The sequence below is a fragment of the Cebus imitator genome, unplaced genomic scaffold (assembly GCF_001604975.1).
Source record: "Cebus imitator isolate Cc_AM_T3 unplaced genomic scaffold, Cebus_imitator-1.0 Scaffold149, whole genome shotgun sequence".
Classification (NCBI taxonomy): domain Eukaryota; kingdom Metazoa; phylum Chordata; class Mammalia; order Primates; family Cebidae; genus Cebus; species Cebus imitator.
The window spans coordinates 504566-519643 of NW_016107464.1; the positions used below are offsets into that span (position 1 = coordinate 504566).

Here is a 15078-nt window from a genome sequence, read left to right on the forward strand (position 1 = left end):
ATGATATCAAATTTATTGCACTTTTTATTATGTCACTAAGCAAACTGTTTAATTCAGCTGTTGGATTTTGTGTTTGCTTTTTCAAACAGGCTCTGAATCTGGTGCCCAGGCTGGAGTGCAATGGCACAATCTCAGTTCACTGCAACCTCTGCCTCCTGGTTTCAAGCGATTATCCTGCCTCAGCCTCCCAAGTAGCTGGGACCACAGGCATGTGTCATTATACCTGCTTAATATTTGTATTTTTAGTACAGACAGGGTTTTACCATGTGGGCCAGGCTGGTCTCAAACTCCTGGCCTCAAGTGATTCACCCACCTCGGCCTCTCAAAGTCCTGGGATTATGTGAGCTACCGTGCCTGGCTTGAAATTGATTTCTATATACCCAAGGATGCTAATATTAATATATAAGTTATCCAGGAGAAAATCTCTACACAGGATACTTTCAGCTTTTTGTTCCGTGGTGACATTTCCAGGTATAAGGCCTTCTACTCAGAATTAATGGGAGCTTTATCCCTAACTTGCAAACTACTGGAGAGCAGAGATTGTAATTACATATCTGGTATATGAAGAGATTATAAACTCTTAATAATAATAGTGTTAAATAATGCTAATACAGCCGGGTGTGGTTCTCATTTGTGTAATCCCACTTTGGGAAGCAGAGGCAGGCGGATCACCTGAGGTCAGGAGTTCAAGACCAGGCTGGCCAACATGGCAAAATGCTGACTCTACTAAAAACACAAAAATTATCTGGGTTATAATTTAAAAATTATCTGGTTATAATTCCAGCTACTTGGGAGGCTGAGACATTAGAATCGCTTGAACCTGGGAAGTGGAAGTTGCAGCGGGCCAAGATTGTGCCACTATACTCCAGCCTGGATGACAGAGTGAAACCCAGTTTTAAAAAAAAAAAGATAATATAATCTCTCTTCTCTCACAACTTACTTCCTGAACATAACAGCATTAAGACTTGAGGACCAGGCGGGGTAAGTAGTTTGGGAAAAAAAAAAAAAAAAAGACTTGAGGACCACATGGTTGGGTATTTGGCCACTGAGAATCAAGAGCCCTCTCCAGGGGCTTTTTTGAGCTCCAAAAAACTCACTGTGTGACTGAAAGGAGCGACACCTTTTGTTGCATATTCTACCACTGTATTTTTGAGCCCTTACTTCAGTTCTTCTCATCATCATTTTAGGATAAGAAAACGCAAGATTTGGCTGGGCGTGGTGGCTTATGCCTGTAATCCCAGCACTTTGGGAGGCCGAGGCAGGCGGATCACAAGGTCAAGAAATTGAGGCCATCCTGGTCACAGTGGAACCCTGTCTCTATTAAAAATACAAAAATTAGCCGAGCGTGGTGGCACGCACCTGTGGTCCCAGCTACTTGGGAGGCTGAGGCAGAAGAATCGTTTGAACCCAGGAGGTGGAGGCTGCAGTGAACTGAGATTGCGCCACTGCACTCCAGCCTGGCGACAGAGCAAGACTCCGTCTCAAAAAAAAAAAAGAAAACGCAAGGTTCATCTAGCTGAAACAACAATTTTAAGAGATGAGGGTTTACTGTACAAACAATACTTTATTAACAATATAGAAATTTAAAATGCAAGAAAGATCACTCAGAATCCTCTCTTAAAATCTGTTTTTCGTTTGTCAGATAGATTCCTGTTTAGTCTTTGATCACATATATTATAATTGTGCACAGCTATTATCAGCAGAGATAGGATTTTGTATCTCATTTCATTAAATATTTTGAATGCTTTGCACCTTTGTCTCCATAATTATGTTAATGCCTACATAATACTATGCAGATTTGATTTATCACAATTTACTTAAGTATTCGATTGTTAGTATTTAGATTAAGCAGCTTCTGATGATTAACGTGTTAAAAAAGACTTTTCCTTTGTATAAATTCTCAGGTGTTAACATCTTAGGTGAAAAGGTATACCATTTTTAGGCTCTTCTTTCAACAAATACTACGTACTTTTTTTTTTTTTTTTGAGACAAGGTCATGCTCTGTCACCCAGGCTAGAATGCAGTGGTGTAATCCCATTTCACTGCAGCCTGGACTTCGCAGACTCAAGCCATCCCCCACTTCAGCCTCTTAAGTAGCTGAGACCACAGGCACAAGCCACCATATCCAGCTAATTCTTAAATTTTTTGTAAAGATGGGGGTCTCACTACATTGTCCAGGCTGGTCTTGAACCCCTAGGCTCAAATGATCTTCCTGCCTCAGCTTCCCAAAGTGCTGGATTACAGTCATGAGCCACTATGCCTGGTCAATGTGTACTTCTGAAGTATTTTTTTTTAATTTTGGTTGTGGTTCCAGCCATTTGGGAGGCAGAGGTAGGAAGATTGCTTGAGCTCTGGAGGCTGAGGTTGCAGTGTCCTGAGATTGTGACACTGCACTCCGGCCTGTGACAGAGCAAAATTTGGTCTCAAATTAAATCAAAAAACATTTTTTTTGGCCAGGCGCGGTGGCTCACGCCTGTAATCCCAGCACTTTGGGAGGCTGAGGCAGGCGGATCACAAGGTCTGGAGTTTGAGACCAGCCTCGCCAATATGGTGAAACCCTGTTTCTACTTACAAAAAAAAAAATTTTTTTAAAGTTTTGGTGGCAATGTATGTATGTATGTAGCTGTTCTACTACAGCCTTATGAGAACTGGGTACCACTTCAGGCTAGAATGCAATGGCACAATCTCAGCTCACTGCAATCTCCACCTCCCGGGTTCAAGAGATTCTCCTGCCTCAGCCTCTCGAGTAGCTAGGATCACAGGTGCCCACCCGCCATCATGCAGAGCTAATTTTTGTATTTTTAGAGATCGGGTTTCACCATGTTGGCCAGGCTGGTCTCGAACTCCTGACCTTGTGATCTGCCTGCCTCAGTCTCCCAAAGTGCTGGGATTATAAGCGTGAGCCACCATGCCTGGCCCATGAATTATTTTAAAATGTTTAAGGTATCTGAAATGTGCCTGGCATACAGAAAGCAGCCATTTACAGGATAGAGAAAGCTCACTTCTTAAATAGTGAATTTGGCCAGAAATATATCAAAAGCCTAGAGCCATCAATCCACCATCACCTCTTCCTCCTCCAGCAACCATTACTGTTAATTATATCAACAACTTACTAAGCACTTATTTTTCCAGGCACTGTGCTAATCGACATCTTATTTAATTTAATCTTCTTCATGACTCTGCTGGGCAGGTACTACTCTCTCTGTTTTGTTTTTTTCTGGCTTCCTTCTATACATATAAACTCTCTCCATTCTAAAGGTGAGAGAAAAAAGGCCTTGGAGAAGACATCTGGCTTGTCAAAGGAGAGAAAGCTAACAAGATAGAGCTGAGACTCAACTCACAAATCTCTGACCCCAAATATATAACAAAAATGACTTAATCAAATTTGTTGATATAAATGTAAATTTCTTTTTTAAAAGACAAAGTCTGCCAGGTGCAGTGGCTCAAGCCTGTAATCCCAGCACTTTGGGAGGCCGAGGCGGGTGGATCACAACATCAGGAGTTCAAAACCAGCCTGGCCAAGATGGTGAAACCTCATCTCTACTAAAAATACAAAAATTACCCAGGCGTAGTGGCACGCACCAGGAATCCCAGCTACTCAGAAGGCTGAGACAGAGAAGTGCTTAAATCCAGGAGGTGGAGGTTGCAGTGAGCCAAGATCGTGCCACTGCACTCCAGTCTGGGCAGCAGAGCAAGACTCCGTCTCAAAAAAAAAAAAAAAGAGAGAGAGAGAGACAGGGTCTATTTTGCTCAGACGAGTGCAGTGGCATGATCATGGCTCACTGTAGCATCAAATTCCCAGGCTCAGTTGATCCTCCGACCTCAGCCTCCCAAGCAGCTGGGACTACAAGTGTGTACCACCATGCCTGGCTAATTTTTGTATTTTTGGAAGAGATGGGGTTTCACTATGTTACTCAGGCTGGTCTCGAACTCCTAGGCTCAAGCAATCCAGCTACCTCGTCCTCCGAAAGTGCTGGGATTTACAGGCATAAACCACTGTGCCAGCCTAAAGCATTTTTTTTCTTTATTTTTTCTAAGACGGAGTATCACCCTGTTGCACAGGCTTGGGTGCAGTGGCATGATCTTGGCTTACTGCAACTTCTGCCTTCCAGGTTCAAACGATAACTTGGGCCTCAGCTTTCCGAGTGGCTGGGAACATAGGTGTGCACCACCACGCCAGGCTAATTTTTATTTTATTTTTTTATTTTTAGTAGAGTCGGTTTTTTGCTATGCTGACCAGGCTGGTTTCAAACTCCTGGCCTCAAGTAATCTGCCTGCCTCAGCCTCCCAAAGTACAGGGATTACAGGAGTGAGTCACCACGCCCAGTCGCCTAAAGCATTTTCTAAAAGGTTGTATCCCTTTGGGAAAATAAAATAGTAAGACAAAGCGAACTGAATAAAAATCTGTCCAGAGCACACCCATACTTAATAATTTTGCTTCCTTGTGTCTCAAACTGACTTTCATATTCCCTATGATTTCAGGAATCTGAGTATGCAAACTCAGACATAACCTTACAGCTATTTTCTCAACCCTGGTGCCTACCACTCTACCCCAGCTCTGAAATTACACTACCTCAAAGTTCTCTTCTCATCTGGTCAATATATATATATATATATATTTTTTTTTTTTTGAGACAGAGGTTCGCTCTTGTTACCCAGGCTGGAGTGCAATGGCACGATCTCGGTTCACCGCAACCTCCGCCTCCCGGGTTCAGGCAATTCTCCTGCCTCAGCCTCCTGAGTAGCTGGGATTACAGGCACGCACCACCATGCCTAGCTAGTTTTTTGTAGTTTTAGTAGAGACGGGGTTTCACCATGTTGACCAGGATGGTCTCGATCTCTTGACCTCGTGATCCACCCGCCTCGGCCTCCCACAGTGCTGGGATTACAGGCTTGAGCCACCGCGCCCGGCCTTCATCTGGTCAATATTAATAGCATCCAAAAACTCATTTGTCTGCTTCATTATGATTCACAAAGTCCATCTATGAAGTCAGCAGTGTATCTCTACCCATTGCTTTGGGAGATAGTGAAAAAGAAAAAAGCAATCCCAGCACTTTGAGAGGCCAAGGTGGGCAGATCATGGGGCCAGGAATCTGAGACCAGCCTGGCTAGTATGATGAAACCCCATCTCTACTAAAAAAAATACAAAAATTAGGCCGGGTGCAGTGGTTCACACCTGTAATCCTAGCACTTTGGGAGGCCAAGGCAGGCAGACTGCCTGAGCTCAGGAGTTCAAGACCAGGCTGGGCAACATGGTGAAACCCCGTCTCTGCTAAATAAAAAAGAAATTAGCCAGGCGTGGTGGGGTGCGCCTATAGTCCCAGCTACTTGGGACACCGAGGCAGGAGAATTGCTTGAACCCGAGAGGCAGAGGACAGTGAGTCAAGATCACACCACTGCACTCTAGCCTGGGCGACAGAGTGAAACTCCGTCTCTACAAAAAAGAAAAAAAAATTAGCCGGGCATGGTGGTGCACACCTGTACTCCCAGCTACTCGGGAGGCTGAGGCAGAAGAACCACTGGAACCCGCAAGGCTGAAGTTGCAGTGAGCCAAGATCGCACCAGTGCACTCCAGCCTGGGTGACAGAGCAAGACTCTGTCTCAAACACACACAACAAAGCAACCCTGGTCAGCCTCAGTGGCTCATGCCTGTAATCCCAGCACTATAGGAGGTCAAGGTAGAAGAATCACTTGAGCCTGAAAGTTTGAAACCAGCCTGGGAAACAAAACAAAACCCTGTCTCTATAAAATAAAATAAAAAATTTGTTTAAATAGCCAGATAGAGGCCAGGCACAGTGGCTCATGCCTGTAATCCCAGCACTTCAGGAGGCCGAGGTGGGTGGATCACCTGAGGTGAGGAGTTCCAGACTCACCTGGCCAACATGGTGAAACCCCATCTTTACAAAAAATTAGCTAGGCATGGTAGTGGACACCTATAATCCCAGCTACTAGGAAGGCTGAGGCAGGAGAATCGTTTGAACCTGGGAGGTGGAAGTTTCAGTGAGTTGAGATGGCACCATTGCACTCCAGCCCGGGCAACAAGAAGGAAACTCCGTCTCAAAAAAAAAAAACAAATTGCCAGGTATGATGGCATGTGGTATAGTCCCAGCTACTCAGGATCCTGGGGCAGGAGGATCCCTTGAGCCCAGGAATTTGAAGCTGCTATGAGCCATGATTGCACCACTGTACTCTACCCTGCAAAACCCTGTCTTGGAAAAGAACAAAGTGGCTCACGTCTGTAATCCCAGCACTTTGGGAGGCTGAGGTGGGCAGATTACATGAGGTCAGGAGTTTGAGACCACCCTGGCCAGCATGGTGAAACCCCATCTCTACTAAAAATACAAAAATTAGTCAGGCATGATGGCACATGCCTGTAGTCCCAGCTACTTGGGAGGCTGAGGCACGAGAACTGCTTGAACCCAGGAGACAGGTTACAGTGAGCCAAGAATGTGCCACTGCACTCCAGCCTGGGTGGCACAGTGAGACTGTCCAAAAAAAAAAAAAAGAACAAAGCAACCCTGACAACCAGGGTTAGCCTGATACTCTTAGGTAGGCCTTGTTATCCCAGTGTAAATAAATAATTTCAGGCCGGGCGCGGTGGCTCAAGCCTGTAATCCCAGCACTGTGGGAGGCCGAGGCGGGTGGATCACGAGGTCAAGAGATCGAGACCATCCTGGTCAACATGGTGAAACCCCGTCTCTACCAAAAATACAAAAAATTAGCTGGGCATGGTGGTGCGTGCCTGTAATCCCAGCTACTCAGGAGGCTGAGGCAGGAGAATTGCCTGAACCCAGGAGGCGGAGGTTGCGGTGAGCCGAGATCGCGCCATTGCACTCCAGCCTGGGTAACATGAGTGAAACTCCGTCTCAAAAAAATAATAATAATAATAATTTCAGAGAATATCAACATCAGACAAGGCCACTCTGTAACTGTGATAAAGACAAAACAAGAGCACTCTGTAATCATATCTAAACACAGACCAAAACAAGAACACTGCCTAAACCACAAAAAGATCAAACATCCCTTTAACCTGGCTAATATAAATGATTGCTTCATTTTTATCATTATGGCTTTAACCTCCTCCTAGATAAGATTAATATCCCAAACATAGATACATGACAGTATCCATCTGGAGCAAAGTGCTATATCCTTAAGCCTTCCCCCAAATCATCTGCAACAAGCCTCAGTGTTGTAACTCCTTTCCAGAATTCTTACTGAGAGGGCCCTCGATCCCCTATGGTGTAGGTTCTCCTAGGTACAACAAAGAGCTGTATCTGACTTGTTCTGCTACAGGTGGGTCCCTGGCAGTCTTTGGCTAGAGAGTGTTGACAATGGGAAGAGTTCATGTCTAAAATTAAATACCTCAAACTGTGTACATCATCACTCTGCCTATCACCATCCTTCTCCTCAACTCACACCCCACCCTCACCCCGTTCAAGAGTCCTCCTTTCTTGAATTCTTTTCTGTAGTCTCCTGGTTTTCCTGAGTTCCCTGCTCCTCCACAGCAAGCAGTTCTTCTCGCCCTCTACATGTACGTTTTTCAAGGTTCTGTCCTTAGCTTATCTGTCAATATCAGTGGTTCTTAACCATTTTTGGCTCATAGCACTGTCTTTGAAAATCTAAGGACAAAAACTAAGAACTACTTCCCACACCACCCCCCAACAATCTTAACCAAAGTATATATATAATCAAAACTTTGCAATTTTAGGGAAAGTTTATACAACTCAAGCCAGGAATGCCTTCTCTACTCTCCCCATGGTAATGTAACAATTTCAGTAATTCCTTCTATATAAACGCCTGCCAAATGACTAAATTCAATCCTTACTCTCTGCCGAGCTTCATTCAACTAATTGATGAAAAAGACAACTGTGAGGTGCAAATCTTACAGTTTTCTAGACACCTAAAGCTCCTGTCATACTAGATTTTCAATATTCCTCATAAACTGTTAATACTTGCCTCATAAAAATTCTGATTTTGGGCAACAATCCTGCAGGATGCAGGATGTGCACATTTACCCCAGAGCCCAAAGTACAAAAAAAAGAAATATTAAGAAAAAAAAATCTGATTTCCAGCTTCTCTTTAAAAAAGAGAGGCTGGGAGTGGTGGCTCACACCTGTAATCCAAGCACTTTGGAGGCCAAGGCGGGCGGATCACCTGAGGTCGGGAGTTCAAGACCAGCCTGACCAACATGGTGAAACCCTGTCTTTAAAATAATAAAATAAAATAAAATAAAATAAAAATTTAAAAAAAAAAAAGAGAAAGAAAAATTTTTTTTTTGAGATGGAGTCTCGCTCTGTCACCCAGGCTGGAGTGCAATGGCAAGATCTCAGCTCACTGTAATCTCCACCTCCCAGGTTCAAGTGATTCTTCTGCCCCAGCCTCCCGAGTAGTTGGGATTACAGGCACCCACCATCATGCCTGGCTAATTTTTTTGTACTTTTGTAGAGATGAGGTTTCACCATGTTGGCCAGTCTGGTCTCGAACCCCTGACCTCAGCTGATCTGCCTGCCTTGGCCTCCCAAAGTGTTGGGATTACAGGCGTGAGCCACCGCGCCCAATGAAAGAATTTTTTTTTTTTTTTGAGATGGAGTCTCGTTCTGTCACCCAGGCTAGAGTGCAGTGGCACAATCTTGGCTCACTGCAACCTCCACCTCCCAGGTTCAAGCAATTCTCCTGCCTCAGTCTCCTAAGTAACTGGGACTACAGGCGACCACCACCACACCCAGCTAATTTTTGTATTTTTAATGGAGACGAGGTTTCACCATATTGGCCAGGCTGGTCTCGAACTCCTGACTTTGTGATCCGCCCGCCTGAGCCTCCCAAAGAGCTGGGATTACAGGCGTGAGTCACTGTACCCAGCCAAGAAAATCTTTTTAACATTAGGTCCAAATTCCTACATGGCATCAGCTGGCTGAAGTCAGGAATTCCTTCTGTAGTTCTTTGTAGCCCCTACTACTCCTTACTGTCTTGTGCCTAACAAACTTCCTTTCACCTAGCTTTTCTGTCTGGCTCTGCAGGCAATCTGAATTTGCATAAGTCTAAACCACAAAAATATACCTAACCCATCCCAGCTGCCAGACCCATGTTCTAATTAAGGTTATACCACCTCTACTTCTTTAACGACTGTATTGTTATTAATGATAAAAAAACAACAGTTGGCTATTCTTGCTGTTACTGCTGTGCTCAGTGGGGCCAAGAAATTTGGGGATTGAATGACTGCTCCTAGTCTGATTGTCAGCCCACAATAGTGGGACATTCTACATCAAAACTTTACTATTGAGAATAATCTCTCCTACCTCTGAAATCTTCACACATTATCCAAAGGCAGTTCCAATTATTTAAATAATTTCTTCTCTTCAAATCATGGGAAAAGGTTATAGAATCATTTTTACCGCTGCTAGTACTTCCAAATAAGCAAAATATTGCTAACTTAGAGTATTTCCCAGATGCATGCAGACACCTTCTCAGCACCAGGTATTATCACTCCCATTTTGCAGATGCAAAAACAAAAGCACAAAGAAAGTAATCATTTACCCAATGTCACAAAGCTCAAGAGAAGAGCACTGCTCCTAGTTCCCTGCTTTGGTTCTGGAAGCTAACCAAATACAAATAAATGCTAACTCTAAAATGAAAACAGCTCCCCTTGCCCCAGTCACTAGGTTATGAGGATGTAGGAAGACAGAAAGAGGTAGGAATTAAAAGTAGGTTAAATTATTATGTATCATGCTTGCCTTCAAAAATAGTGTCAATAAATTCAAGAAGCAAGAGACCATGATGATTAATTCAGTTTATAATTCAGTAATATTTGCAGGGCTAAACCGTATGATGCATGTGTGGGGAGTGGAATGAACTCTTCCAAGCAGGAGACTCTTTCTATTCCAAGTGACAAGGATAACAGTTCTCAACCATGAGTGGGCAGCTGGAGAGACCAAGAAAAGGAAGTTCTGTGGAAGCCTGTTGCCACCACTTAGTTTTGAAAGGCTTCTATGTAAGACAAGCCACTCTCAACAGAAGAGGAAATGAAAGCTTGGCCCCAACCACCATGGTATTATTTCCTTCCTCAAAATTGTTTAAAATTTTGCGTATGTCCTTTATAAACAGACCAACCACCATGGTATTATTTCCTTCCTTAAAACTGTTTAAATTTTTGCCTATGCCCTTTATAAACAGACACTTCTCCCAGTACTTAAGACTTTTTTTGATCTAAAGCAATCTTCTCTCTTTTAATGATCTAAAATGTGTTTCAGTCCAGGGTCAATTTACTCACCCATATGACATTACTTGTCTATTTGCTCAGGGTGAGGTGAAAACGAAGGGAGGGCTGGGCATAATCATTTCCCACCCATAGGCCCTAGGCCCTGCTTTTTTTCATTTGTCATTCCTCTGACATCATGCTATTCGTGAACTCTGTTCCAATTGTTTTCTCTATCTGATTTATTTTATCCCGGCCTATAATTGGGTCACTTACAAAGCTTACCTTCACTCATTTATACCTGTCTTTCTAGTCACTCTTAAAAAGGCTACTTTCCAAAAAGAAAATGCTTATACACTGAAATATACTGCCAGACACACATTCCCTGCCTTACTTATAGGATACAGTCCATGTATTTCTCATGTTTGTTTATACATTTTTAGATTCCATTCACTAAAAAGCAGCCAAGTGTGCTATTTTAAATACTTTGACATATGTCCTTAGGCTGTTTTCACTATTATGTATCCTGAGTGATGCTCTGAGCATTATTATTTCTTTTTTTTTTTTTTTAATTTTTTTTTGAGATGGGGTTTCACCATGTTGGCCAAGATGGTCTCGATCTCCTGAACTCGTGATCCACCCACCTCGGCCTCCCAAAGTGCTGGGATTACAGGAGTGAGCCACCTCCCCCAGCCACATCATTATTTCTTAACTCTTTCCATTGAGGCCTATGATTTTAAAACCAGCATAAAAGATGAGGCAAAAACAAACAAAAAACAATCCTCTAGAAGCAGCACATCCAGAGAGCAAGGGCCTAAAGAAATATAGTCCTTTGAAGACTTATCAGAAAAGAAATGTAGGCATGAAAAAAGAAGCACAAGAAGAGAGGAAAAGTCATCAACGGGAAGGAATGGAAGGGAGAGTAAGGCAAGTCCCTCCCAAAAGAAACAGATGGGAAAAGTAAGAGCAAGAGGTTCTAGAGCCAGTAGAGCAACATATCCAGGACCCAGGGGAGAGTTCACAGCCCCCCAGACACTTACCGTGTTGCATTTTGTGCCACACACCACTTGCCTATGATTCAACCACTGAGATGCAAACACTTTATTAAGGGTCCCAAGTTGAAACTCTCTCTCCTTCAGGAGACCGGGAAGTTGCTGTGCTGCATAACCATGCAACACTCGAGAGTAGCTGGTTTCATTCTGCAGCCTGACTTCCCGGTTCTTCAGGTAGTATACCAAGGATCTCTTCACAGGAGGAAGTCTTTTCCTTTTGTGAAGCGAGTGATCCCAGCCAAACTGTGGAAAGCAACATTAGAAATCAGGGCTTTGGCCACTCTTGTTTAGAACGGATCCTACTGTATTACAGAAATCACCAACAACTCACACTGTAGGATTTACAAACACAAGGGAACAAGAATCTCAATCCAGTAAGTCGCTTAACTCTTCCAACATTGAAAAGATGTTTCTCACAGTCAAACTTACCTATGCGAATTACAAGGGCTGAAAGTCAAGGGAATGAATGCAGAATAGAACAGGCTAAAAGGTTTACTAGACCTTTTAGGAGTGAAGGATTGAAGGAAATGGGAGGTGAAGTGTTTCCCATATCGATCTGGGCTGCATCTCTACCCATCTCCCTTCTCCCTGTCAGTCTGTACTCCCAGTGGAGCACGGAAGATACAGTCCAAGGAGCCAGGTCTTCCAGGGATGCACGAATCAATGGCCGTTCCTCTGTCATCATGCCCGCACTCCAGGCAGTTGCAGAATTCGAAAACTCAACCACCAAAGGGATAGTAGATCCCGGAAAATCAGAGGCCACATCTAGGTCCAAGAAGGCCTTCCTCTCCAAAGGGGGCAGTATAGAGATGATACCTGGAAACTGTTGTTTCTTTTGGGGTCCAAATCCAAAAGGCCCAGCTCAGGGTTGGGCATACATATAGGAAGACTCTTTCCTTCCTCGAGGAGGGACGTAATCATCCCAGTTTCCTAAGGCCCATGGAAGGTAGAGTTCACTCCCCCTCCTGATATCTCCTTGGAGGCTGGTTTTGTTTCAGATTCCCTTAACTTCGGTTTCTCCTTCCTCCAGAACCAAAATTCTGGTTTCTTTTGAAGCCCTATCCATGGCTGCAGTCCTCCCAAGGATTATGTCCCATTGCTGAGTTCCCCTTTGGCTCCTCCCCGCCCTGGCCTATATGCCCTCCAGTTAACTCCAGAGGGTCCAGCCCTGACTCTATAGGGCCTGGCCCCATTCTTGTTTTGCCTCTGACTACAGACCTTGAACCCCGATTCCTTTCGCAGGATCTGCGGACCCTAAGTCTCTCCTGGTGCCTCGGCCTCATCACCCAGGTCCAGGCCTCTCAGCCCTCACCTGCGAGTCCTGAGCGTCGCTCCCAGCTCCCGGCGAGGCGGGCGCTTTCCGCTTCCTGCTAACTGCTTTCCGGGCCATAGTGGACAGCGCTGCCGCTGCCCCGCAGCCACATGGGGCGGGGGAAGCGAGGGGTAGCAGGACGGCGGGTCATATACTGGGCCCCGGGGCCGCGCACCTTAGTGCGCCCGGCCCGGAAAATGGCCCGGACCCGGAGCGGCAGCAGAAAGAAGGGAAAGCGAGAGGAAGGATTGGGGCTGGGAAAGGAAAGGGGAAACGAGAACGACAGGCTTTCCGACGGCAGAGCCTGGAAGGACGGCGAGCGGCTAGAACCAAAACACCCCCTCCCTCGCCCGCGCGCCGTCACCTTTGCGCAGCCGCACTTCCGACAGCGTCGCCACGGAGACGCCGCCGGAACGAGAGGGGTGGGATTTAGGGGTTGGCAGAGAGTTCGCTGCTGTTTCCCGGCCGCCGCCAGACCTTTTCCAACGGTCGTTTGGCAGCCGCTGGAGGTGGACGAGCTGGGGCCAAGAGAATCTGGCTTCTGGTCGCTGATCTCCGACCCCAGCCCGCCCATCTGAAGGCACCCGGAAGTGAGGACAACCAGCCCTGCTGGGGGAAGGAATCCCCTATAGTGCTGGCCTTAACCTGGTAGCCGCCATCAGTTACCTCCCATATCTAGCACCAAACGTTTCCCTGAATCTATCACAAACCGTGCCCTGGCGCCAAGGACTGGACAGGGGGGTGAGGGGTGTGGCAGAAACCACCCCCACCCCTCAAGGTGAAGTCCAGTCGGGAAACCAGGCCAGTGTGGCCAGACTTTATACCACCGCTGAGTTCCCCTTTGGCTCCTCCCCGCCCTGGCCTATATGCCCTCCAGTTAACTCCAGAGGGTCCAGCCCTGACTCTATAGGGCCTGGCCCCATTCTTGTTTTGCCTCTAACTACACAACCAACCCAGGCCGCCCGACGGGACTCTGGCTACCCTCTTCCCACCCCTGCGTAGCTCTCAGGCTCCATTCTCTGCTCTGTCTCCTCCAAGTCCTTTCTCCTGTACAAGCTGCTTCAGCCCCTCAGTCACCTTCCCCTTCACCATTCCCATGACCTGCCATCTAAACCACAGGGTCTTTTGTGCTTTATGAAGTAGGCATCACGCTGTAACTTATCTGTCACTGCCTGCCTCACTCTTGGAGTCAGGTTGTGTCTCCATTAGAGGAGATTGGGAATTTTGAACCACAGGAAAGAGAGTGGTCATTTTTGGCTTGCCAGTCCAGTTACAGCTGGAATTGGCCACCAAACAAGGGGGCTTCATCAGGATCACCCTTGCCTCCATTTTCGGAAGATCTTGAAGGAATATGACTGCCAGCCTTCACTTTCCACAAGCAAACAAACCCTCTGAGTAAGCAGGATGCTCTTGCTTGGAGCCGGTTGGCCTCAGGCTGTCGTGCCCAGTTACCTGCTGGTCCCTTCAGGCTTCAAGCCTCAGGTCTCATACCTCCAGGGAGTTCTGTTGGCCCATCTGAAGTTCTGCCTACAAGGAGATTTGGATTTGTTTTCCAAGTTGAACCAAAGACCAGATTGAAACAGGATCTCCTGCCATCAGTGCTGCCACTAACCGCTAACGTCTTGGGAAAGGCAGTTCCCATCTTATTTGGTCAGGCCTGTCCCTTTAGAGATATGCACATAGTGAATGGGCCAGGAGTGGGTCAGCTTGCTTTTTTGAGTCTGTTCTAGTTATGTCTTGCCTCAAAATGCTCTGGATCACCCACATGCCCTTGCACAAGAGTTTGGAATCCTTTGAGAATCTCTAGGGTCAGACTGTGCTTGGATCCTAGTCTCCTCTGCCAGTGGCACACTGGGCACTGCTGCAGGCTCTTTCTCAAAGTTCCTTTACTTCATCTTCACATCCCAGGAACCATCCCCAAATGCACCTTATAGCAGAGCTCACCATTCCTTTTTTTTTTTTTGAAACTGAGCCTTGCTCTGTAGCACAGACTGGAGAGTGCAATGGCACAGTCTTGGCTCACTGCAACCTCTGCCTCCCAGGTTCAAGCAATTCTCCTGCCTCAGCCTCCTGAGTAACTGGGGTTACAGGTGTGTGCCACCACGACCAGCTAATTTTTGTATTAGTAGAGATGGGGTTTTGCCATGTTGGCCAGGCTGGTCTCGAACTCCAGATCTCAGGTGATCCATCTGCCCCAGTGTCCCAAAGTGCTTGGATTGCAGGTGTGAGCCACTGCACCTGGCCAAGAGCTCACCGTTTCTACACAAATAAAATAGAATGAAAGTCTATTTCTAGAAGAAGAAATTTTGAATTTTGAAGAATCTTCTAATAGAAGAAATTTTGGAAATTTTAAAGTTCATAATTGCTTTTGAAAGACTGCAGCCTGGCGCGGGGGTTCACGCCTGTAATCCCAGCACTTTGGGAGACCAAGGCAGGTGGATCACCTGAGGTCAGGAGTTTGAGACCAGCCTGGCCAACATGGTGAAACCCTGTCTCTACTAAAAATACAAAAATTAGCCAGG

General features: G+C 45.8%; 1 protein-coding gene across 2 annotated transcripts in view; it reads right to left on the reverse strand.

Moving 5' to 3' along the window:
* Positions 1–12952, reverse strand: part of DCAF12 (DDB1 and CUL4 associated factor 12) — a 49368-nt gene extending 36416 nt beyond the window's left edge. For both annotated transcript variants that reach the window (XM_017542952.1, XM_017542953.2), the window contains exons 1-2: positions 12557–12952; positions 11233–11487 (exon numbers count right to left, since the gene is read on the reverse strand). In XM_017542952.1, the coding sequence (XP_017398441.1) occupies positions 11233–11487; positions 12557–12634 (333 nt within the window). In that variant the 5' untranslated portion in view covers positions 12635–12952. The remainder of the gene's footprint in view (positions 1–11232; positions 11488–12556) is intronic.
* Between the last annotated feature and the right edge of the window lie 2126 nt (positions 12953–15078).